The 23935-nt window shown below is 43.1% G+C and overlaps 1 protein-coding gene across 2 annotated transcripts in view; it reads left to right on the plus strand.

The window, feature by feature from the left end:
* Nucleotides 1–23935, plus strand: part of RAD51B (RAD51 paralog B) — a 640959-nt gene that overhangs the window by 496198 nt on the left and 120826 nt on the right. For both annotated transcript variants that reach the window (XM_042943592.1, XM_042943590.1), the window contains exon 9: nt 23557–23660. In XM_042943592.1, coding sequence (XP_042799526.1) covers nt 23557–23660 — 104 coding nt within the window. The remainder of the gene's footprint in view (nt 1–23556; nt 23661–23935) is intronic.

The following is a 23935-nucleotide window of genomic DNA, read 5'->3' on the forward strand; positions in this document are numbered from 1 at the left end:
AGCCACTAGATACATGTGGCTGTTAAACACTTGAAATGTGCTGTAGGTGTAAAACACACAGGGGATATAAAGACAGTATCAGTAAAAATAATGTGAAGCATCCTAATTTTCATATTGATTACGTGTTGAGTGATAATGTGTCGGATATGTTGTGCTAAATGCAATATATAATTAATATTTATTTCACCTTTTTAATTTTTTTTCACGTGGCTACTAAAAAATTTTAAATTGCATTTTTGGGCTGTATTATATTTCTATTGGACAGTGCTGTTCTGAATGGTTTTACCAAATATCTAGAGCAACACAAACCTCTCCGTGCCTTAGTTAGCCTGACGTTGCTTGCTTGAGGATTACTGAAAGGGCGATCAGAGATCTATGGGTATCCCCCACTTTCCCAAAGTTTGTTTTATGTCACCTTGCTTTTGTGAAAGACCTACATCAATACCTGTTCTCACTACCCGAGAGAAATCCAAAGGATTTTCGTTTTTATGAAAAAAGGCAAAAAGTGAAAATAAGGTTGATTCAGTGTTGGTTCTGCAGCGAGCCCTCAGAGGCAGCACACCCCAAGCAGTGAGCGTGGCGCCCCCCAGCTCCTTCCCCGGGAACTGCACTCAGCATCTCAGCATCAAGTCACCAGAGCTTTGAACTGTGTCTGTGAGCATCTGTGCCTTATCGTGATTTCTTTTTGGTATCCATTAGCAAGACGTGTCCTCGGGAATCAGAAAAGCCCAAGAGAGGTTATTCTGGGGGGTCTGGGAATGCTCAGAACTCTTTCCACTTAAATTAATGGTATTTGCTTCTTCACTTCAGGTCATTTCAGTTTATAAACCATTTCATAGGAACAGTCTACTTTCAGATGGCAGGAGAAACCTGTACCACCAATCAAGTATGTGTCATCTTACTCTGTCCTTTTTCCTTCCCTTTACCATTCATGGTGACTCCCGCTTGAGCTGTAACAGCATCTTCTTTTTGAAAATGGATTTATATACTATTCTATGCCAGGGTAGTTAGTTAGTTAGTTAGTTATTTTGCGAGAGAGAGAGAGAGAGAGAGAAAGAGAGAGAGAGAGACTGTGTGTGTGTGTGTGTGTGTGTGTGTGTGTGTGTGTGTATATGTGTGGGTGCGTGCGTGCGCGCACAAGCAGGGGAGGAGCAGAGAAAGAGAAAGAGAGAGTCCCAAGCAGACTCCATAGTGTCAGCACAGAGCCCGATGCAGGTCTCAAACTCAGGAACTGCGAGAGATAGTGACCTGAGCCGAAATCAAGAGTCTGATGCTTAGCTGACTGAGCCATCCAGGCACCCTATGCCAGGTCTTGATTAGGCACCGGAGATAAACATTCTCAGCCTTCCCAGAGTATTTCTTCTAGAGGACTGAACCATTTTTAGTTTTTTTTTTTAGTGAATGTAAGCTCAGTTCAGGAAGTGCACCACCCAGTGTGTCTGCATCTGATCCCGGCTGATCAACCCTCAGAGTGAAAGCCTAAGCAAGATGGGAACGTGGATTTTCAGAGTCCCCATTAATTCAGTGTTGTCAAGGGAGCGGTGAAGGGTGCTGACCGTAATGAGTCAGAACCTTTCAATGACGTAAATTTGTGTTTCTTGTCCTGCTTTTGTGGAGCCAGGTTCCAGAACCCCTTTCTCGGGGATGGAGCTATGGAGATCTTGTCGTTTCCTCCTTGTGATCACCACCACACAAAAGGGGAAACAATTGTACAAATGAAAAGTACAATTTGAGATATTTCTCCCCACCCAAAAAATAGTTGTTTCTTTTGACTTCCTGACAATATGTGTAAGGAAGCCTCTGGCAAAAACATATACCTGAAGATAACTTAAAAAGTAGAAACTTGGAGCACCTGGCTGGTTCAGTTGGTGGAGTGTGTGACTCTTGATCTCAGTGTTGTAAGTTCGAGTCCCATGTTGAGTGTACAGATTACTTACAAATAAAATCTTTAAAAACTAAAATAAAACAGAGGCACCTGGCTGGCTCAGTCAGTAGAGTATGCGACTCTTGATCTCGGGGTTGTAAGTTTGAGCCCCACGTTGGGTGTGCAGATTTCTTAAGAATAAAATCTTTAAAAAATAACAAATTTTTTTTAAAGTGGAAATTTATTTAAAAAAAAAAACAAGGGGCGCCTGGGTGGCTCAGTCGGTTAAGCGTCCGACTTCAGCTCAGGTCACGATCTCACGGTCCGCGAGTTCGAGCCCCGCGTCGGGCTCTGGGCTGATGGCTCAGAGCCTGGAGCCTGCTTCCGATTCTGTGTCTCCCTCTCTCTCTGCCCCTCCCCCATTCATGCTCTGTCTCTGTCTCAAAAATAAATAAACGTTAAAAAAAAAATTAAAAAAAAAAACAGGAACATACATTAGCATCTACATTAGTCATTTGATATCTCTAGATTTGGTCCATCCTGAGTGGGTTTCCAGGAGACTTCTGAATAAAGGTAATAAGCAAGTGGACCACCAAGTTGCCAGGTTGACCACTGACATACTCAAGATAGAGTTGGGCTTCTCAGTTTTTCTTTTTTATGTTTATTTATTTATTTTTTTAACATTTATTTATTATTGAGAGATAGAGACAGAGTGTGAGCCGGGAAGGGGTAGAGAGAGAGGGAGATGCAGAATCCGAAGCAGACAGGGTTCAAACTCATGAACCGTGAGATCATGACCTGAGCTGAAGTTGGATGCTCAACCGACTGAGCCACCCAGGGGCCCCATTGTTTATTTATCTTTGAGTGACAAACAGAGACAGAGTGTGAGCAGGAAAGGGGCAGAGAGAGAGGGAGACACAGAATCCGAAGCAGGCTCTAGGCTCGGAGCTGTCAGCACAGAGCCCAATGTGGGGCTTGAACCCATGAACCATGAGATCATGACCTGAGCCCAAGTTGGACACTTAACTGACTGAGCCACTCTGGCGCCCCTGGGCTTCTGGTTTCTTAATGAATCTTTTGAATTTCTCTCTACTGTTTTAAACCCAGGTATTCCGATAATATGTAACACATTAGGAACATGGATAATTTTCTGAATGCCTTGTTGGAGTCTCTGTTCAAGTCCTAGCTTATTCTTTAACTTGAGATAAGTTTGTAATATGTTCCTTATTTCTCAAATGGAGAGTCTCATCACCACATCTGTTTGAGATCATAAGAAATAATACTTATATAACATTTTGGAGTCCTTAAATGAAAAGTTCCTTTGAGTTGCTGACTGTTGGTAAAATTTCCTCAACTGACATTGTGGAAATCCATTGTCATGGATATAGTTGTTGAACAGGGTCACAACTAGACTGCAAAGCTTGAGTAGTGGAAACATCGATGCCTTGAGGTTCCAGTCATTTATTTTAAAAGCTACCCATTTATTTCCTAGATGTTAACACTAAGAGCTTAGCCTGTTGTAGTTTTGGTTTCCACACTAAATCTTCCCACTTGGGTTTTATCCTTCTTATTTTGGATTGTATCTATTGGCATATGCCAGCGGGTTTTCCTGAGTGAGGTCTGCTGGAACACTAGTATTCTGACATTAACTTTCCCCTGCAGGAGTGAAGACAAATAGCTATCCCTGTTGGCCAGTAAAAAATTCTTGACCTGACACTCTTCAGACATTGTCAGGGACCCCCTGGGACCACCACTGGGTGAAGCTTAAAAGAGAAAATGTACTATGGCTGTACTGGTACATACATTGGCTGGAGCCAATGTATGCAGAGATACAATAGCAGTAGGGTGTCTCGGAGATGGGAGAGGCATTAGAGACCTCTGCTCCTACTCCCTAATTTTTCAGATGGGGAAACTGAGGCTTAAGGAGGTCACAGAATGGAGTTGGAAGCTTACTTTGATATTCCATCACCTAGTCAGATGTCTGTACTTACTCTTTACGACGTATAAGGAAAACAGTGTCTAAGGAGCAATTAGGGAGATCTAGATTCCATTAAACTAGTGCAATCTCTGGTAACATCTAAAGCCTTATTCTTCTCTGGGTCACCCCACAGAAGAGTATTGATTCATCTTTCCTCTCTCCTCATCTTGAGATTGTGAGAGAAATTTGGCATTTTACCTGATTGGCATTAGAAACCTCTTTCCCTTCCTTCCTTCTTCCCTTCCCTTCCTTTCCTTCCCTCTTTCCTTCCTTTCTTCCTTCCTTTCCCACTTCCTTCTCTTTCTATGGTATTCTTTTTAAAACTTGTTTCTGACAACCTCTTAATCTTCACTTTTCAAGTTCAATTACATTTCTGTGGTCATAGGTATATCAGTTGCTGAGTCTTCAGTATGCGCAAATGCAGAGCTTGCCCTTCTGAAATTCTTCCGAGGTCAACTCCTCTTATAATCTGAGTCCAGGCAATGAGAATATTTCCAACTCTTTGGGGACTGTCTTGGCCTTGAGCAGAAGTGGGATCTGAATCATTACCTAAGAGAGCTTTGTAGATTGTCACAGTTGGCAGCCTCAGGACTTGAGCTAATCCTGGAAATTCCTTAACTTCCCAGAAAGAAGGTTCCACAAGGTCAAGCTGAGGTCCTCAGAGACAGCAGATGGAATAGAGCTTGCAGCTAGTCACTTCTACAGCAGGACGTGGGGATCAATAGAACTATACCCATTTTGGGGAATCATCAAGCTTTTGCTTCTCAGGAGATACCTGTTCCTTACTTCTTTTTCCCTGTATATGGGGGGAGGGTGGGGCGGGGAGAACACATTGCAATCACTGAAAAAAAAGCAAGAAAATGTGTTGACTCAGTTCCCATGGTGAATGCAAGGGAGGCCCGGCCAATAGAAACAACTGAGATATTACAAAAATGTGTTTCTTTCTGGCGGTGGCTCAGTCAGTCCTTTCTACCCAGTCACTATAATCGGCTCGTCACCCAAACTCTTTCCAGGGTCATTATTCTGGTCGCGGGGGCTGCTTCTCCTGCAAACAAATGTTGGTTTTACTAAATGTCATCTCTGTCCAACTTTCTTTGGGGCAAATGAAGAGTATCAAAGCATCACTTAGGAAAAAAAGTATAAAAGATCAGAGAGATAAAATACTGCAGGTCTTCTAAAGGCTCAGGCATATCTGCCTCAAACAACACAGACTATAAACCATGAAGCCACCTGTGAAATCCAGTTTTAATTAACTTGAAGGCACATTGGTGTTTTTCATTAAAATGAAATTGTGTTTGAATGGAAAACTACCAAGACGGTACATTGGGGCATTGTTCACATGGGTTTGGGGGTTGTCGAGTGAATCTTGTATTTAGAAAAAGCAAAGCAAACCTCCCTCATTTTGGGGCCTTCTTAGCTTTGGAGGACTTGTCATAGGTCCCCCGGAATGTAGGGAGTGCCCCTAGGTAGGACCCAGGCACAGTTCAAAATGTATGGGATTCTTTTTACACCCCTTCCAGTCTTGGTACTGCACCCTGCCTGTCTCCATCTCTCTTTAGCCCTTGGCCTTGATACCCCAGGACTACCTTTTCCATTTCCCACCTTGCACCAACTGATTCGATCCCCACTCTCATTTGTGTGAACAATGGACTATGGAGAGCACTATGTGAAGAGACAAGGACCCTATTTCAGGCTTACAAGACGAATGAAGCCCAGACATCACAGGGGGCTGGTGAAAACTAGAACCCCTCTCTTGAAACCCTCACTTTACTAGTTATCTAAGAACTGAAAAGGACCTTCAAGTTCCTCTAATCAAAACCCCTCATTCTCCTAAGGAGGACATTGAGATCAGAGGTGAAGTGACTTGCTCAAACTAGTTAAGACTGTTCAAGAGGGGCTTCTCCATCTCAACTTCTGCCCTTTCTCCTCCAGCCAGTGCCCCAGTTCTGCAAACCTGTTGATTCCAACACAGCCCACAGCTAGAAAGTCTTGCTCTGTCAGCAGAATATCTTTACCAGCTGACATAGGACATGTGCACGTTCGGAGTCAGGAGGACGGCTTGAGTTTTCGTTCCAGTTCTGCCTCTGCTTTGTTGGCTTAAACGAGTCACTTCTTCCTTTGTCTATTTCCCCTATTGGTAAAGAGAAGATAATGAACCTTTCCACCTATCAGGCTCACTTGAGTGTTATAAAGAATAATGAGGTGATATTTGTAAAGTGCTTTGAGCCTCTGGGAAAGAGGAGGGGTGAGTTCAGTAGAAAGCATTATTAGCTGCAAGCACTTATCAATTGAGCTGTTTAACAATAGTGGAGAGTAAGAATACTCAGAAATGAATTCCAGGGACTAGCCTTGCTTTGAATTTAGGAGGAGGATTAGTGGGGACCTAATAGGTATTCCACTTCTCCAATTTCTTTAGCGTACCGTCAGACTAGGAAAGGTAATTACATTCTTCTATGTCGGATTCAGCCTGGAGTTTCAATTGGGATGTCAAAGTGTACTTGTCTTCTATTCTCATACTGAGGCTGTGTTATGTTGTGATTGTTAAAGCCCTGGGCATCTTCTATCCCCCGGGGTAATTTCATTTAGAAGCTATACAAAGTAATTTCTATGCAGTGGCTGGACTGCTGTTTACAAGGTTGATTAGTGGAGCTTCTAAATCTAAAAGTGCCTGGGGAGCAATTTGGATGAAGCAGAGAAATAAAAGGCAAGGTCTTCATCATGGGGTTGATCTTTTTTTTACTACTCTGCTCCGTGGGAATTTTCTCAGGAACTCAGTTGAACGTACAGTGCAAAACGCAGGGCTTGATGGCCATTGTGGCGTCCTCTTGCTCGTGAAAATAGAGATCTAGCCCAAGTAAAAGTGAACTGGGCAGGTGACTGTATCTAATTAGAGCCACCTTTTAATTTCCCCTCCGCCACCAAAGGTTTGATGAAAGATGTTTATGGGGACCTGAGACGTGTTGGGAAAATTTCCAAATGATCATTCTGATGAAGGATCTGTTTCTCCACACTCATACTTCACTGTTTGAAGACCCTCAGCCCCGAGTTCAGGTCTCTTTCATTTTCAGGGTCGGGGAAACAGATAGAAGAAAATCAAAACCCGAGAAGCGTTTTGAGGTCGGGCAGCTCTCTGTGAGCCGACTGGACAACGGGCCAGGAAGAATGTGTCTCCCTCCTTAGTGGGCAGGAGCAGGGGGTAAATTTTATCATCATATTCTGGAGGGTGTAGGGAGAGGTCAAGAGGTCGTTTGGAACAATAATTTTCCTGATCAAAGTTATATTAAGGAACTTAGAACTTATACCAATTGCATCCGTGTCCCCTGAAGTTTATGGGCCTCTTTGTGATGGTTGCTTCACAAGCCCTTCTCCCTCCCCCGCCGCCACGCTTCACCCATTCTCCAGGCCTCCATCTGCAGGGGCTGCCTGTCAGGCTTTCCCTTCCCAGGAGGCTAGAAGTGCCTGCACTAGTGTCACTCTGCGGTGACTTGTGAGTTTCCAGTAACATCCTCCAGTGGTGCAACTACAAGCGACGGGTACATAAGCAGTCCCTCCAGATGCCGGTCCCACACACACACACACACACACACACACACACACACACACGTGTATACACGTGAGCACACCCTGGACACTGGAGCCCCCTCTGCCCCTCCTGTCATCCTGCTGTGTCCTGCACAGCCCCACTGTGAACCCTGTACCTCTTTGGGGGCTGACTCAGACCTCTAAACCAACTCCTGGATTCCTTCCTTCCCGGGTCAGCCACCGACTCACTTTTGTGTTTCCTCTCCAAATCCCTTCTCTGCCCTGAGACTCCATGAAATAATACGGGATTTACTTGGCAGGATTCTCTGACCTCCTTCAAAGACCCAAGTTTCTTGTTTATTGTAGTTTGAGTGTCTCAATCCTCCAAAAGCATTTGGAATATTTTCTTCATTTCCCTCTCTCAAGGTATCTATTTTGTCCCAGACATGCCTCCCCCAGTGTGTTTTTGGGGAAGGACGCCGAGTCTTTGGGCCCCAGCTGCTGCCCTTTCCTTCACCTCTGCCAGGGCACAGACCGGCGCTGGGCTGACCTTCCCGGGCAGGCCAGAAGAGAAGGCTGTGGAAGCCCGCACGCCCCCCACTGTCCCTCCCTCTGTGGCCACAGCTGCTTGCCCTCCCCACTCCCCTCCCCTGCTCTTTTTCTCAGTGAGCCTCAGCGCCAGTGCCCCAGTGAGCCGCTGGGAACAGAGGTCTGTCCCCTGCACTGGCCTCGGCTCCCCACACTAGAACATTCAGGCGTCAATGGGAAACAGCAAGATCTGTCAGCATCGCCCCTTTCTTCTGGGCTTTGAGGGCCACATTCTCCACGGCCATCTGTTCCCTTTCACCTCTCTGGACAATGTTGCTTTTTAAAGCCAGCGATTCTTCCTCCTTTATCCCCTCCTCTCCCGCCTCCTCTTCTTCTGTGCTCCCTCCCTTTCCCCCTCATCTCTCTCTTTCCCAACCCTATGAAATTAGCCTCTCTTAAGAGAAAACTTGCCCTTCTTCCACACAAAGCTGTTTTGCAACCACTGTGGGGTTTTTGAGTTTTTATTTTTAAATTTTTCTGAAGGGAGGGTTTGCTACTTTTAAAGTTTGTGATCGTCTTGGGGGTATTCTTTTGGTAAGGATGGGAGGGGGAGGATAGAAAAACTTTTCAGTCGTGCAAAAAGAAAATGCAGAATAATAATGCATTTTAGGTTCCTGCTGGCCAGCACTTGCATCTTAAAAGAAGGAACCCTCCCTTTCCTTCCCTAGATGATCAGTTTAAGGAAATTGTTGCACCCAAAAGGTCTTTCTGCCATGCAGTTTATTATTTTGCTGTTGCTACTATACTGTTGCTGTTGTGCTGTTTTTCATTTAGAGCTGGGGCTGCTAGAAAGTGAGTACGTGATCCCCTTGGTCTTGCACTGAGCTGTATGAGGTTGGAGAAGAGTGATCAGGCCGGGAGGCCATGGTGTCCTCTAAGTGAAGCAATAGATCCTGAGGTTCAAGGAGTGTCCGAGGAGGGGCGTTTGTACCAGTACTGACCCGTGACTAAGTATGTGACCTTAGGCATGTCACTTTCCCGAAGAACAAGGATGATAAAATCTCCTACTAAAAAAATGCTTACTGTGTGACTTTTCTGTGTGTACTCTCACTCTGTTTCATAAACACAATGAGTCTATGGTAATGTCATGGAAACATTATGGGCCATCCTTGGCTAAGGATGCCATAATAATCCACCACTGGGGTCATACTCAGCTGCTGATGTGAGAAGTCAGGGAGAGCAAGGACTCCCAGCCCTAGCTGCTCGTCAGAGTCATGGGCAAGCCTGGAACACAGGCTCAAGAGCCTGAATATCAGTGTTTGAATCCTCTGCCCACCACTTACTAGCTACACAAATGTGGGTAAATTTTTGTCATCTGTAAAATAAGGGCAATAATAGGATCCAGCTTATGTTATTGGGATGACTCAAAGATTTTATCATGTAAAGCACTGGAAACTGTTTCTGAAAATGTTAACTGTGATTATTGACCCCTTTTCATCCCATAACCATATTACAGATGAGAAAATGGGCTAATTGGCTTCCTGTGGGGCTTTTCTGATTCTATCACATTTACCTTCTGCTTTATTTTTCATTGCAGAGTTAACATTGATAAAAGACATAATGTAATTATCAATGGGATTGCGATGATGATTAACACAGCAATTCTACTTAGAAATGTCATAAAATACAGAAACATCCTAAGATATAAAAAAGATGTATAATCATGTCCTTCTGGCAAAGAAGGTGAACCAGATGTGGAGATTATAGTCATGGAAGGAAAGCCAATCATGATTTTGGCAACTAAAGTTATTTTACATATTTTCAGTTGGAAATCTACAGAACCTGGAGATTTGTTTTTCTTTGGTATCAATTTCTAGAAACCTATCATATGACAAAGTTTCCCAACAATAGGGAGAGAACATTATTAAATTATGCTTTTCTAGACAGGCACAGATGACTCTGGATAAGAAATTGAATATTACAACTTAATGAGGAAAGGAAAATGAGTGGGATATCTGGAAAATGGGGTGAGTTTTCTCCTCCAGAGAGGGAGGTGAATGGTCATTCTTTAAATACTTTCTAAATGGCCGAAAGAAACACTGAAACAAGTGACTAGTCAAGCTGCTGGGTTCAAATCCTTGTTCTGCCACTTGCAGGGTGACCTTGGGCACTTACTCTCTCTGTAGCTCAGCTTCCTTCCTTAGAAAATTGGGATGGTAATGGCATCTCCCTCATAGAGATAATGTGTGTATGGTAATTGAGCCTCATGTCTGGAACATACTAATTATTCCAAAATGTTACCTTATAATTCTTTACTGTAACGTCTCGTAACAAGCGATGTCTGAGATATGGGACACGTTATACCAAGTTGGTGGTCTTGATCACCTTGTTGAATCTGGTCATTTTCAGCAAACCCATAGTTCTGTCCACTTTCTAGATAAACAGTGGCCTTCAAGGGAAAAGGAAATTGCTTTGCTTAAGAACTCAGATTTCACAGATGTGTGCTGACCGCCTGCTGCCACCAAAACCAGTTCCCCCCAATTAAAATAGCATCAGCACATTTTGTTCATCAGTTCCCTCTCCTGCTATGAGGCTCCTGCCTAAAAATACTTGACTGGACTGCCAGGGATTGGGGCAGTCTTGCGAGGGAATACTTGAGGCAGTTAAAGCAATGTCGTCTCCATTGCCTAAAATTCCCCCACACCTAGGCAATCCACACATGGTGGGGACCTTGCAGCTTGTGATCCAGAGGCCACTGTGGATTCCAGTCAAAAACGGAATTTTCCCCCTCTTCATGGCCCCAATTTGTTGTGAGCCTTATGTTTGGCATGACTGGCATGGAGGAGGGCGTGTGTCTGTGTGCACACCCCAGAAAGGGAGAAGTGCAGCAGTTTCTCCTAGCCTTGACACAGGAAGCCCAACTCCAGATGTCAAGGAAACATGAGCTGAACTAAAGGAACCTGGCAGCCCAGCTGAATTTACCATTGTGGGAAAAGACACCGAAAGTCCCTTTACGTTCTTGTCTAAAACTCAGGGTGCTGAAGACCCAGGGATTGCCTCATCAAACTACTCACCATTCTGTTTCTTACCTCCCACCCCCTTCTCACAGCCTTCAGGGGCAACAAACATGTGTGACGCCATTCCATTCCCTCCCATGCATGAAAATATCCTGATTCCTATCATGATCATGCTACTTCCCAAAGGGGTGCTTGAGATGGGGCGGGAAGAAAGCATAACAATAAATCTTCGCACTCCAGGCAAGGTGATAATTAAAAGCATTCTCCACAGCAGTGTGCTCTCTCTAATGCCGAAAGGGAGGCAGCTGGTCAGCAGAAAGTCCTAGCATGCCTGGGCTCGGGCTCCAGCTCTGCCTCAGACTAGGTGGGTTTCAGTAAAATCACTTCTTAGTCTATGAAAGGAGAATGGTGATTCTACTGAAGTTGTAGGATTGAGGGAAGCAGCATATTAACGTACCTGAAGTTGAATTTGTCAGATGCATTAATATACTCTGGAGTTTTCAGAGCACCCCAGGGCTCCTAGCTCCTGCCCCACTTGGTTCTCTCACTCCCTCACTTGCTTGCACTCTGCTCCTGTTCTCACTGAAGAAACAAAGGGAAGCTCAAACTCTGAAAGCTGAGCTGTGTTTGGTGACTGGAAGAAATGCAGGTCAAGGAGCCTGACAGGGGACTTTAAGGAGGGGCCCTGCCTGAGTGGGGACCTGGGCCCCATCACTAGCCCCGTCCTGTTTCATGCCACGGGCCCGTCAGCTGCCCTTCCTCCACTTTCTGAGTTAGGGTTTTGGGTTGCTCCCCCGACAACAACTCCAACCAGATGAGTTATGGCATTTCTAAACAGTTTACATCTCTTCTCCATTCCCCCTTGGGAAGTAGGGTGGGGAATAAAGTCAGCAGATAGGAGTCTTAAAAACTGGGCCAAAGGGCATTCACCAGACCGGTGTCTTCCGTTGATGAAAAGGATGTAGGGCTACATGACAAGATATGAGGTGGGGATTTTTTTTTAATGCAAATGCATCTGTAACAGTACATGGAATGTCCATGGGGTCTGAGAAGCCTATATCATTGCAAGCAAAATAGCAAATGCCTGATACGTGATTTTTTCAAACTTTAACATAAATAAGATCATCTGGGAGAGACTTTTGAAAATGCAGACTCTTGAGAATCACCACTCAGAGATTCTGTTTCCTTAGGTTTGGGATGGGGGCAGGGCTTCTACATTTTAAAAAGTGGTTTACCTGGTTTAGGTTATTCTGATGTATAAACGTGCATATGGAACAATGCCCTAAAATTTCTCCAGAGATCCAGTCCTATGTCCTGATTTTATATCAGTGACCCAAGTCAACTCTTAGGGTAGGCCAACCTACATTTTCACAGTTGTATTTTATTTATTTATTTATTTATTTATTTATTTATTTATTTATTTATTTTAAAAAATTAATGTTTATTTATTTTTGAGAGAGAGAGAGAGAGAGAAATAGAGTGTAAGCAGGGGAGGGGCAGAAAGAGAAGGAGACACAGACTCCAAAGCAGGCTCCAGGCTCTGAGCTGTCAGCATAGAGCCTGACAGGGGGCTCGAACCCACAGACCACAAGATCATGACCTGAGCTGAAGTTGGATGCTTAACCGACTAAGCCACCCAGATGCCCCAAACAGTTGTATTTTTTTAAATTTTTTAATGTTTTATTTATTTTTGAGAGAGAGAAACCAAATATGAGTTGGTGGGGGGGGGGGGGTAGAAAGAGAGAGGGAGACACAGAATCCCAAGTAGGTCCCACACTCTGAGCCACCAGCACAGAGCCCGACGTGTGGCTTGAACTCGTGAACTGCAATCACTTCTCAGCCTTTTGGCTAAGATCAAGTGTGAACTTGTGAACCACAAGATCATAACCTGAGCCGAAGTCAGACGCTTAACTGACTGAACCACCCAGGCGCCCAGTTGTATTTTTTTTTTAGATGTAAGAGTTCAAACCTACAGAAAAGTTCCAAGGAAAGTACAATAAACTCCCATAGATGCTTCACCTAGACTTCTAACATTTTGCCTGGTTTTTTAAATCTTTCTCATATTATTATTAGCAATTTATTTTTTATGATATGAATTTATTGTTGTTAGCTTTGCAAAACCCTTTGAGAATAACTGTAGATATCATGACCCTTCATCTCCAAATACTACAGCATTTATCTCGGAAGAAGAAGAGCTTCTCTTACATAACCACACTACAATGATCTCACCCAGGAAATTAGCACTGATATAATACTATTATCTAATATACCAGTCATAGTCAAACTTTGTCAGGTGTCCCAATTATGGCCTTTATGGCATTTTTTTTTCTGATCCAAGATCCAGTCCAGGATTAGACGTTAAGTTGAAATGTCTTTTTGTGTTAATGATTTTTTAAGCCACTGATGTTTTCACAGAAATATTTTTCTTCAAGAACCTATTTTCTGATAAACAACCGCATTTCTTTTTCCCTTTGTCCTTATTGATTGCAAAAAGCCAGTGATACAGTGCCAGCCTGAGCAATAGCAGACTTACCTGGGCCCAGTTCTGTATCAGTTAAGGCCTTGGGAAAGGACCCTATCTCCTGGTCCTGGGTTTGCCTTGTGAGCTGATTTCCCAAAGGCAAACCCCATGACTATTAGTGTGTCCCCTTCGCTCTTCAGTCAGGTACGTTGTCACCTGGCTTACTCGTAGTCCAGACTAGTTCCCTGGATTTGTAAAGTGACCATATATTACTTCACCATAGTTTAATCTCCCCAGGAAGAGTGACTGATAAAGGATATGACACTTTTTGCCCTTCCTGGATTTCTCCAAAGGCAGTTGGCTGAATGCATACCTCTGAGGGTAATTCCCTACCCCCTCCCAGCAGCCAGTACTATAAATAATTTGAAATCAGAATAAGTGACTATAGTTCTGTTGCAGCCAGACAAGAAAGTGACCTGAAAAAAATATTGAACAGTGAAAAAATGAATGACCACGTATGATACCAAGACTTACTAGGATCCAGCTCTGGCACCCTCCTGCTGGCTCAGATTCTATGATGAGTAGAAAAGCAAAGGTCCTGTTAAGATGGCTGATTCACATGATTTGAAGAATTCTCTTATCTACAGTAAGCACCTAGAGAACATTGCTATGGAAGAAAACCCATTTCACCTAAGCATCTTCCTGGTGGATGTTCAGTTAAGCCTAAATTCAGAAAGAAAATGCCTCAGATTTTCATGTATGGCTGGGTTTTTGCTTTCTTTGTTTTATTTGCTAGTATTCACTTAAGAATAGTATGAATTTTTCTTTAGTGAATGAGTTTATTTTTAATTAAAGAGTTCTTTTCGGGGGTGCCTGCGTGGCTCAGTTGGTTAAGCATCCGACTTCAGCTCAGGTTATGATCTCATGGTTCGTGGGTTCAAGCCCCACGTTGGGCTCTGTGCTGACAGCTTGGAGCCTGGAGCTTGCTTCAGATTCTGTGTCTTTCTCTGTCCCTCCCCTGCACATGCTCTGTCACTCTCTCTGTCTGTCTCTCAAAAAAGAAGTAAATATTTTTAAAAAATTAATAAAAAAAATAAAGAGTTCTTTTCAAAGGGTCAGGAGACCTAGCTACAGGTCCCCATTCAGGATTCCCCCCGCCCCCAACACATACACTTAAATAGGAGGTAGCAGGAAGAAAGCTATATTGGAGAAAGGGTTCAGGGGCATGGCCTCCTGGGGTATGTTGGAACCTGAGCTGGGTCGGAGGAGATTAATTCTTTCTATGCAGACACCCTCGTTCTGTTCTTCTCGTGCCTGTTATTGTTGTCATAGCTGTCTTTGAGGACTTTCATGATTGCCACAGCAAACATAGCAGAAAAATCCTGTGCAATATCCCTATAGAACTTTTGGTTGGTAAATTAGATGAGTTCTAGACTGACCATTTTCTTGAAGGGTGAGTACCCTCAGCCTGTTCTAGAGATTTCCTACACGCATCCTGGTTGGCCCAGAACAGTCCTGACTTTGTTATCCCCATATAGTTATTAAAATGTCCCCATTTCATTTTCAGAAGTGTCCTGTTTGGATGATAACTTACATAACCATACTAAGACTCTGGGAAACTCCAAGTTTGTTCTCCCCACACAAAGCCAATGGAGTTGTTTGAGTGGTTTGTGCTAGTGCATACCAGTCTTTATCCTGGTGATTAGCTAACTCTGTTTCTTCCTTCTGCAATGGAGGATTAACCCATCCCTAACCCTTGCATTCCAAAGGTTCTGATTGCCCCACCTTTTCTGGTCTTCTTCACATTTCTAACCTTCCTTACTAACGAGTTTTATCAGAAAGTGGATCCTAAGTGTATTGTGCAAGTAAAGACTCTGGACTGCATTCACATCTAGCCAAGAGACATCGGAGATGACATTTTCTGCTTTACTGAAGTGAAGCAGCCTTATTCTATACCACGCCAAATGCCTTCCTCAGTGCACAGATGATATTGAGGCAGTTATTGTGTGGTTTTATGCCTCAGATCCTTTATTTGTAAATCTGAAAGAAGACTAATAGCTTTAAAGTATTTTGAGAATCTCAAAGCTCAGAAGATTATAAATAACAAAAGATATTTTTTTCTCATCTAAAATGGCAGCACAGATACTGCGGTTACTTACTTAATAGATAGCGTGTGTTCCCTGGGCCATTTGCAGCTGATGGGTTTTTTCCAGTGCTCTATTTATAGAGTTAGGTCAGAAATATCACTTCCGTTGGAACTTGACCTACAGACCATTGTCAATTTTAAAGACCTGAGGAAGTAGAGTGCACACTAAATACAGCTGGTTCACAGGTTCAGTTAATGAACCACAAACCCCCAAGGAAATTAATTTTGCTGGAGGATAGATGTCTGAGTTTGTCCCAATCTCTTTTATATGATACCTTTGCACTGTGGCCTCATGGAGCTCGTAGGTCATCTTGAATCCTTATTTCAGAAATAGCCTATCCTAGGCAGTCTTCTTCCCTTTTATACCCCATTCATCCTCTTCAACATTGCTTGCTGAAATTATGGCTTTCTGCATCAAATAAAACAGGAGCTGATGATCCACTAACAGAGGTAACTTAGGCTACTCTGAGAAATTTAGGAAAAAGCAGATCTAAATATTTCCCTACTTCATCTTTCTACTGGGGCTAACCAAGATTCTCAGTCACTTCCCCAGTTCAAATGAATGACCCAACAGAAAAATATATGCTGTAGTTCAGCAACTTCCATGGGCTTGGTTTTAAACAGGAGAAACTGAATTTAGTGGATGATAATCCCCTTTTAATCCCTACTCTCTCACTCAGACTCCCATCTTTAAGCTTTGTTATTATGAAGTCGTGTTTGCTGGGACTTGGCCACTGGCCATCACATGTTTACCCATCATAAGGTTTTAGTAGGTAAGATAGACTAAGAAAACTCCTAGTCTGGAGGGAAATCTACTCTTAGAAAAAGGACCACATGTCTGTAAAACTCTCTTCAGGCTTAAATAGGTACTAGGTAGGGTACAGCCATTCAAAGATAGCCCATGGAGTAGAACATTTTCAAACTTTCTGGAAAAAGTGAAGTCCAGAATGAGGAACTAATTTCTTGTCATCAAAATGCCATAGATTCAAAGTTCTTAGTATAGCCAGGACCTTTTGAGATAATTTCCAACAACCCCTTGTTATGGGTGAGAAAACTGAGGCTCAGAGAGTTGAAGTGACTGCTCATTACCAAGGCCTACCCTGATGTTCTTTGTTACATCACTCTCCTGCTCCCACCTGGTCTCATTAAAAGCCCACAGCTAATTCAGAAATAGAACTCCAGGGTCCTGCCTTGTAGCCAGCAGCTGACCATATGTTGTCATGCATTATACAGAACATGCTTTAGGATGTGAGGACAAAGATAAGAAAGAGACTGTTAATTCCGATGCTAACATGCCATCTCTTTCCTGAACTTCTTTCAGTTCTGAAAAGATTTATAAGTTTGTTTGTTTGTTTCTTTCTTTCTTCCTTCCTTCTTTCTTCCTCTTCCTTCCTTCTTTCTTCCTTTCTTTCTTTCTTTCTTTCTTTCTTTCTTTCTTTCTTTCTTTCTTCCTCTTTCTAGTCTCAACAAGTTGCCTTTTATCTAAAGGGACAGGAGGGACCAATGTTCAGAATATCCAGCCCTCTTACGCCCTGAATTTTTCCTTCCCCCTGTTCTGGAATCAGTGCTTTGTTTATACTTGTAATATTTTTAACATGGAAAAGTCTATTCTTTTAAAGTTGATCCTTTTGCTACAGGACAGACACTTTTATGTTATGTACTGGAGATTCAGTTGACCTCCCAGAAATGCTTAGCACAGGAGTCATAAATTGAAATGTTTTCAGAGAAGGAGCTTCCTCATTGAAGGCCCCCAACAGGCCTCTTCTACATACTGACACCGGTTGGTACCAGAGGCCCATTACCTTTTTGGAAATCAAGGCTACATAGCAACCTGATTATCCTCCTCCAGGCTGATTGCACAAGGACTATGCCCTGTGTGCAGAACAGAGACAGCCCCTGGCCTTGTGAGAAATGTATCTTCATAACCAACTCCCCCTCCAAAGGAGTGGGGAACTGGATCCAAAAGATAGTGTTCATGAAGGATATTCCAGAATCCAAGTCCTGTCGTTTTAACCATTTCATTCCTGAGCTTTCCTAGCTTGCCTCATTATTAGAAAAATTAAAAAATGTATAAGATGATAATTAAGCTTTCTTTCTCCCTAGAATTTCATCATCAGGGTTTGATCATCATTGTTCCTGTCATTTATACATATCAAATATCTTCATCTAAGAGTCACCAAGAACCTTTGGTTGCCTGGAGGCAGGAATTAGTATTCACATTTTGCAGATGGGTAGGCAGTCACAGAGAAAGAAAACATGCTTTGACTTACCTAAAAGGGTCTCAGAGAGTGGATAACAAATGTTCCCACAGTCTGTTTTAGAGAGACCTGGCTTCACTGTAAACAGATTTTCTCCATGTAGCTTACTCGAATACTTCTACAAGCTCAATCCTGTGATGCTGAAAAAATCCCCAATAATGAAAATATTTTCAAAACCTAGTTCACTTATTTGAGTTTTCTATTTGTATTGAAACCAACCAAATTCCAGTACAATGAAATCATACTGCCTTGGCAGGTCTAAATGTCAGAGTCATCAAAAAGGAGAGAGGGAAAGAGCGCCCTAATTTTTAGAACTTCCGCTTAAAGTGAGCATAGAAAAGATTCACTTATCTATTTCCTGACCAATTAGGTCATTGGGCAGGAAATCACCTTTTTTGAAAGGCCAGTAAGCAGATGCCTTCTACCTTTAATTTCCCATAAACAGCATTAATGATTATTTATGCCAGCCCTCTCATAGAAATGTTTAAAATCCAAAGACATGAGGCCACTGAATTTTCTAGATGAAAATAAAGTTACAAATTTATAGTAACTGACAGTGTCCCACCTCCCTTTCTCCCACTTCTGTCTCAAATAATCCTACCACCTGTAACCACCCTTCAGTCGTTTTCCCACGTTTGAGGTCCTATTAAGTGAAATAACTTTACAACGCCGACCAGATTTTTAAGCCTCCAACCAGAAAGGGTCAGTTTCAGACTACCTGATTTACATGAATCAGGTGCTGGGCCAGTTGATGGAGGTTAAATAACTTGCCAAGCCAGGGCATGCATGATCTTTCTGGAAACCCCTTGCCCTGGGTTACCATTGAACATCAGAACAGAGGAAGCTGATTGTGGAGTCTGAGTGACACACAGATTCAGATGAGTGATGGAATGCTCACACTACGCCTCCATCAGTGTCTTCCTAGAGATGGGCCTTCAGGCTCTCCAAGCCCTTCCCAAGGCCCACCGGGCTGGCAGAGTTGCAGGCTAATTGACATAATGCCTGGAGAAGGCTGATTAGGGTAGCAGTGAAGATAGTCTGCCTGGTTTGTGCCCCAGCTCTGTCATTAACCAACCACGTGACCTTGGGAGCGTTACTTAATCTCTCACAGCCTTAGTTGGTCAATAGGGGTGATGATATTACCTACCTCATAGGTGGTTGTGGGATCAAGAGAGATGTAACTAAGATATGAAGCTCAAACAAGATGTAAGCTCTCCTTACATATAGGGCTCACCTAGTGCTCCCTTATAGTACTTTAAAAATATTGTCTTTTCTTATTATTAACTTTCAAGGCCTTCTGTGATTGCTCTTGTGGTGGCGTAATGTTTGTAAGCACTCCTGAATCTTTTAGATCTTTTCAAGCCACTCAGTCAGGGTTTCCATTAGGAACTTTTCCGTGGTCATTTACACTTGTTGCCTTTAGTTGGGACTTGAGCTTACCTGTCCAGAAAGCAGCCAGTGTATGGAAAGTATATCGATACTTTCTTATACTGTTTTCATTAGCTTAGGGGCATGGCATTCTTTATTTTATTTTATTTTTTTAACATTTATTTATTTTTGAGGGACAGAGACAGAGCATGAGCAGGGGAGGAATGGAGAGAGAGAGGGAGGCACAGAATCCAAAGCAGGCTCCAGGCTTGAGCTGTCAGCACAGAGCCCAATGCAGAGCTCGAACTCACGGACCGCGAGATCATGACCTGAGCTGAAGTCGGATGCTTAACTGAGCCACCCAGGCGCCCCCATGGCACTCTTTAAATAGTCACCACTGGCCAAATGTGGCTCTGACCCCTGAAAACATCTTCCAGAACCTGGGAAGTGCCTATCAGTCTATTACTGAAAAAAAATTTTTTTTGAGTGCTTAACTAATTAACAACTCCTAATTTTTCACATGTAGCTTTCTCGTGGCAAACTTGGAAGTTCAGCCTTACTTCATCCTATCACTTAGCAGGCACGTACGCAACAAGCTTCTACAGTTTGCTTGAAAAATGCAAAAATGCCATTAAGTTTAGCTTAAGCAAGATAAAATTAAGAATGTAAATCTGCTGCTAAACTGAATATATAGTAACATGGTTCCAAGTTTAGTAGGAATAACTTATTGACTATTGAATCAGTATTCATTATCTTCCATGTGTCAGTGACACAGAATGAGGCATAAGTTAAGTGATTCAGGCATGCTAGCATGAATCAGACATGGATTTGGGCCTCTTAAAGTATGTATTAGGAGTGATAAGAGAAGCACACCACAAGTAATATACCACAGGATAGAAAGAGATGGCATAGCGTGAGAGAGTGAAATAAAGTATTACAGGAGTTTAGAGGAGGAAGACGTTACGTCTGTGATGACCAAGGAAGTGGCACGCAGGAAGTAGTATCAAAGACAACATGTGGACTCAGAGGCATTTCAGGTGTGGAGGGGACATGGGGAAGAAGTGATTGAATTGGAACAAAGTCTCTTTGAAGTGGAATGGAGGGAAGTGGTGTGGAAAGGCAGATCAGGCACAGGCTGGAAGAGCTTCGAATGCCAATCTGGGGAATGTAGAACTCTTTGGAGGCACTTGGGAGCCATTGAAAGTTTTTGAGCATGCTGAGAAGCAGCAGGGAAGTGTGCTTAGATGTGGCTTGGGGAGGTTAATCAGGCAGAAGAGAGGATGGGCTTTGAGGAACTGACAGCAGTATGGACATCAGTTAGCTCTAGGAGCCACCCTCAGGTGAGAGCTAATGTGGACCTGATCTAAGGTTGGAGTAGGAGGAATGGAGGATAGGGAATGGATATAGGTGAGATTTTACAGCTAAATCAATAGGACATCACAATTTATTGGAACTGAGAAGCATGGGAGAAGGAGAAATTTAAAAATGGAACTGAGGTTCTGAACCAGATTAACTAGAAGGCCAAAGAAAGAGACAGGGAAGAGTAAGTTATAATGGAAAAAGTGAGCTTGATTTGAAGATGCTGAATTAATAGTGCTGCTATTCATTATGTCAGGCTTGTAGTTCTTGTTAAAAATGGAAGACAGGTGCTGAAGCCGGTCACAGATTGAGACAAAGGCTACAAAATCATCCACATTGGGGTCACATCCTCGTCAACAGTGAGGACATCCATATGGAGCAGACATCGCAAGCTTGGTGGGAATGAGTCATGTATGGCTCATAATTATGTTCATTTGTATGTTTAAAATTTTTGTAATTAAACTAACATTTTAAAATCTGTAGATTATACTTAAAACATGGACTTCTGACTTCTCTTTTAAAAGTCAAAAGATGTGGCTGACTATGAACTCATATTGTCACATGATAATAATAGCTAGAGCGAGACAGGGTCTGCAGCCTTGAGGTCATGGATGGATTGTCTCATTCACCACAGTCTCCTCTACTCCCCATCATCTCCTGATACTTAATATTAAGCACAAAGCAGAGTAATGGTCACCTAGGGCTGAGGGAGAGGAAAGAGGGGCTTGAGGCTTATATAGTTAAGGGGTATGGGCTTTCTTTTTGAGGCAATGAAGTGTTCTAAAGTTGATTGTAGTGATGCTTGAACAACTGCGAATATAGTAAAAACCATTGAACTGTACACTTTGGGTGGATTGCATGATGTGTGAATTATCTCAAAAAAGCTGTTTTACAAAAATGCAAAAAAGAAAGGAACAATCAGTTGCTATTGCCTTTGCAGGGTTGGTTTTCTTATAAGAGAAAGTATTTCTCTGTTAATACGTCTCTGTCAAACTGGGGAAAATGAAAGATGAGAGGATTGTGTATTTCAAGAAGAATGGAAGAGAGAGTGTATCACTTTGTGGTAGTAAAGAATTCCTGTATTTTAAGATGCAAACACCTGGCCTCTTTATTAATGCACATTACCTTCCTAGCCACTGAAGGCACTTAGGTGGTAGGAGAAAAATTTGTCATGGCCCATCCCCTGAGGTCCCCCCACAACTAGGAAGAGAGAGAGAAGAGTAGCAGAGAAGGAAAAGAATACTCCACTTGGTCCAGTAGAAGCAGTATGCCAAAGGAGGGGGAAGCTTTATCAACTGCCGACAAGAGGTCAAGGATAATGGGGACAGAGAAGTCAGGAGGTTACGGGAGACCACCCAGTGAGAATGCTTAGAGAAATGGGGCCAGAGAGAGACACAGACGCAGATGACAAAGTGCCCTGGATGCATTGTTCAGGAGTTAGTATTTCTCCTCAGTACAGCGGGCTGCTGCTGGAGTTTAGGTAAGGGAGTGATGTGGTCACATGAGCACAGTCTAGATCGTGTGTTTTCCAAATAAATTTGTATATGTTTTAAATTATGTGCATAATGAAGCAAGGTCACCCTAAACTTTGTTCTTTCCTATGCTAAATTCTTCATTCTGAAACTCCCAGGCTTGTTGAGGTCCCAGTCGTTGATTTCTATCTAAGTCATTCCTGTGCCTGCTTGAACCGGAGAAAATGTATGGTTGGTGTTATCTAACCCAGGGGCTTTCAATTTCAGCACTATTATGTTTGGGGATGGATACCTCTCTGTTATGGGGGCCTGTTCTCTGTCTTACAGGGTGTTTGACAACATCGCCAGCCTCTGCCCTCTAGATGCCAGTAGCTCTTCCACTTAGATATTGCCAACAAAATCACCTCCAGCCTAGAACCACAGACCCGCCTTCATCTGCCATAATATTTGGGCTCAGGAGTGTTAGGCCATGCAAAGTTGATAAAACCACCCTGAAAGATGACTGATCCAGAAAAGAAGACCAATTCCTACTCCAGACTGAGAGGTGAAAATCAAATGATACAGTAAGCAGGCAATGAATGAGAAGCTCAAGACTTCGTGTGGATTTAGCTAATTCAGTGGACTTCAGCCTCTTTGTTCTTAGTCTCCTCATTTAAAAGATATGGCATCTTGTGGATATAAGGCAAACTGAATGTCTCACTCTGCCCCCCTAGGGCTAAGATTCCTCCCATGGCCCAGGGCCAAAGTGGGCACAGGAATTCAGAGGAGACCTCAAGATGTGCCAGATATGATGGGGGCCTGGCTTCTAAGTGGTGGGACTCATGAGCCTGCCTCTGAGGAGGAACAAGAGGAGGAGAGCAGGAATAGTTTCTGGTGACATCAAGAGAGATCCGCGAAGCTCTGGAGATGTAAGGTAGCTGAAGCTCAACCTGGAGTAGACTAGAAACTCAGATGAATACTTCAGCTCCTCCCCTTTATAGGAAAGTCTTAGAAGGTGAAAAAATGTTTCTCTGGGGATAAGGATGTCTAAAACAGATGAGACATGAAATGGTTAGATCTTCCAGAGTTCTCTTCTGGGTGTGTGTGTGCAGGGGTTGGAAGGACAAAGGAATTTTATACACATATTCCACCATTTCTACATTGATTAGGAAAATTGAGTTAAGACTCTTATCAAGCTAAAAAAGTCTTACAACTCTGTTAAACTAAGACTATTTCATAACTGGCTCTTATTCTATGTAGTAGCATTATGCCTTTTTACTGTGGATGTTGAGTGGCTCGATTTATTACTAGCAATGGCTCCAAGCTGCCTTGCATGCAATCTCTTACTGATATATAACTCTGTTATCTTTTAGCCCAGTGGTGGTCGCTTTCGCTGAGGCTGAAGGAAATTCATGCTGGTTTTTATTTTTAGTCTCATGTCCCTTAACCCCTCTCCTTCTTCTCTAATTTGTCAACTTTTGTGGTAATGAACTGAGCCCCCCAGTCGTCTCTAAGCAATGAGCAATGACTGGACTTTTGTTTATGTGAAACACCATTACAAGAAAGGGCATTCATAGTCATGGCTTTGCCCTGTTTCATTTCAGGCCCCTCTGGATCCAGCTGTGTGACGGCTGCCCTAGGAAACACCTGGAGTCACAGTGTGAACACCCGGCTGATTTTCCAGTACCTTGGTTCAGAGAGAAGACAGGTGAGTGCTTTGGCAATGTATTCTGACTGTCAAGGTCAGACAACAAGATGTACTTAGCAATATGAGTGTTCATCTTCTGAAAGCACTGGCCACGTTGTCTGTCCTGGGCCAACACTGTCAGGGGTAGGTAAAGATAGCAGTTACAATGAAGTGGGAAAGAAGCCACTCACAGGAAACCATGTCTAAAAACAGAGCCCATTGAGTTAACATGCCTCCTGATATTTGCCAGTGGCTTGTAAGTGACCAAGGTCCACCCCTCTAGGGGTCTCAAACTC

The sequence above is a fragment of the Panthera leo genome, chromosome B3 (assembly GCF_018350215.1).
Source record: "Panthera leo isolate Ple1 chromosome B3, P.leo_Ple1_pat1.1, whole genome shotgun sequence".
Classification (NCBI taxonomy): Eukaryota; Metazoa; Chordata; class Mammalia; order Carnivora; family Felidae; genus Panthera; species Panthera leo.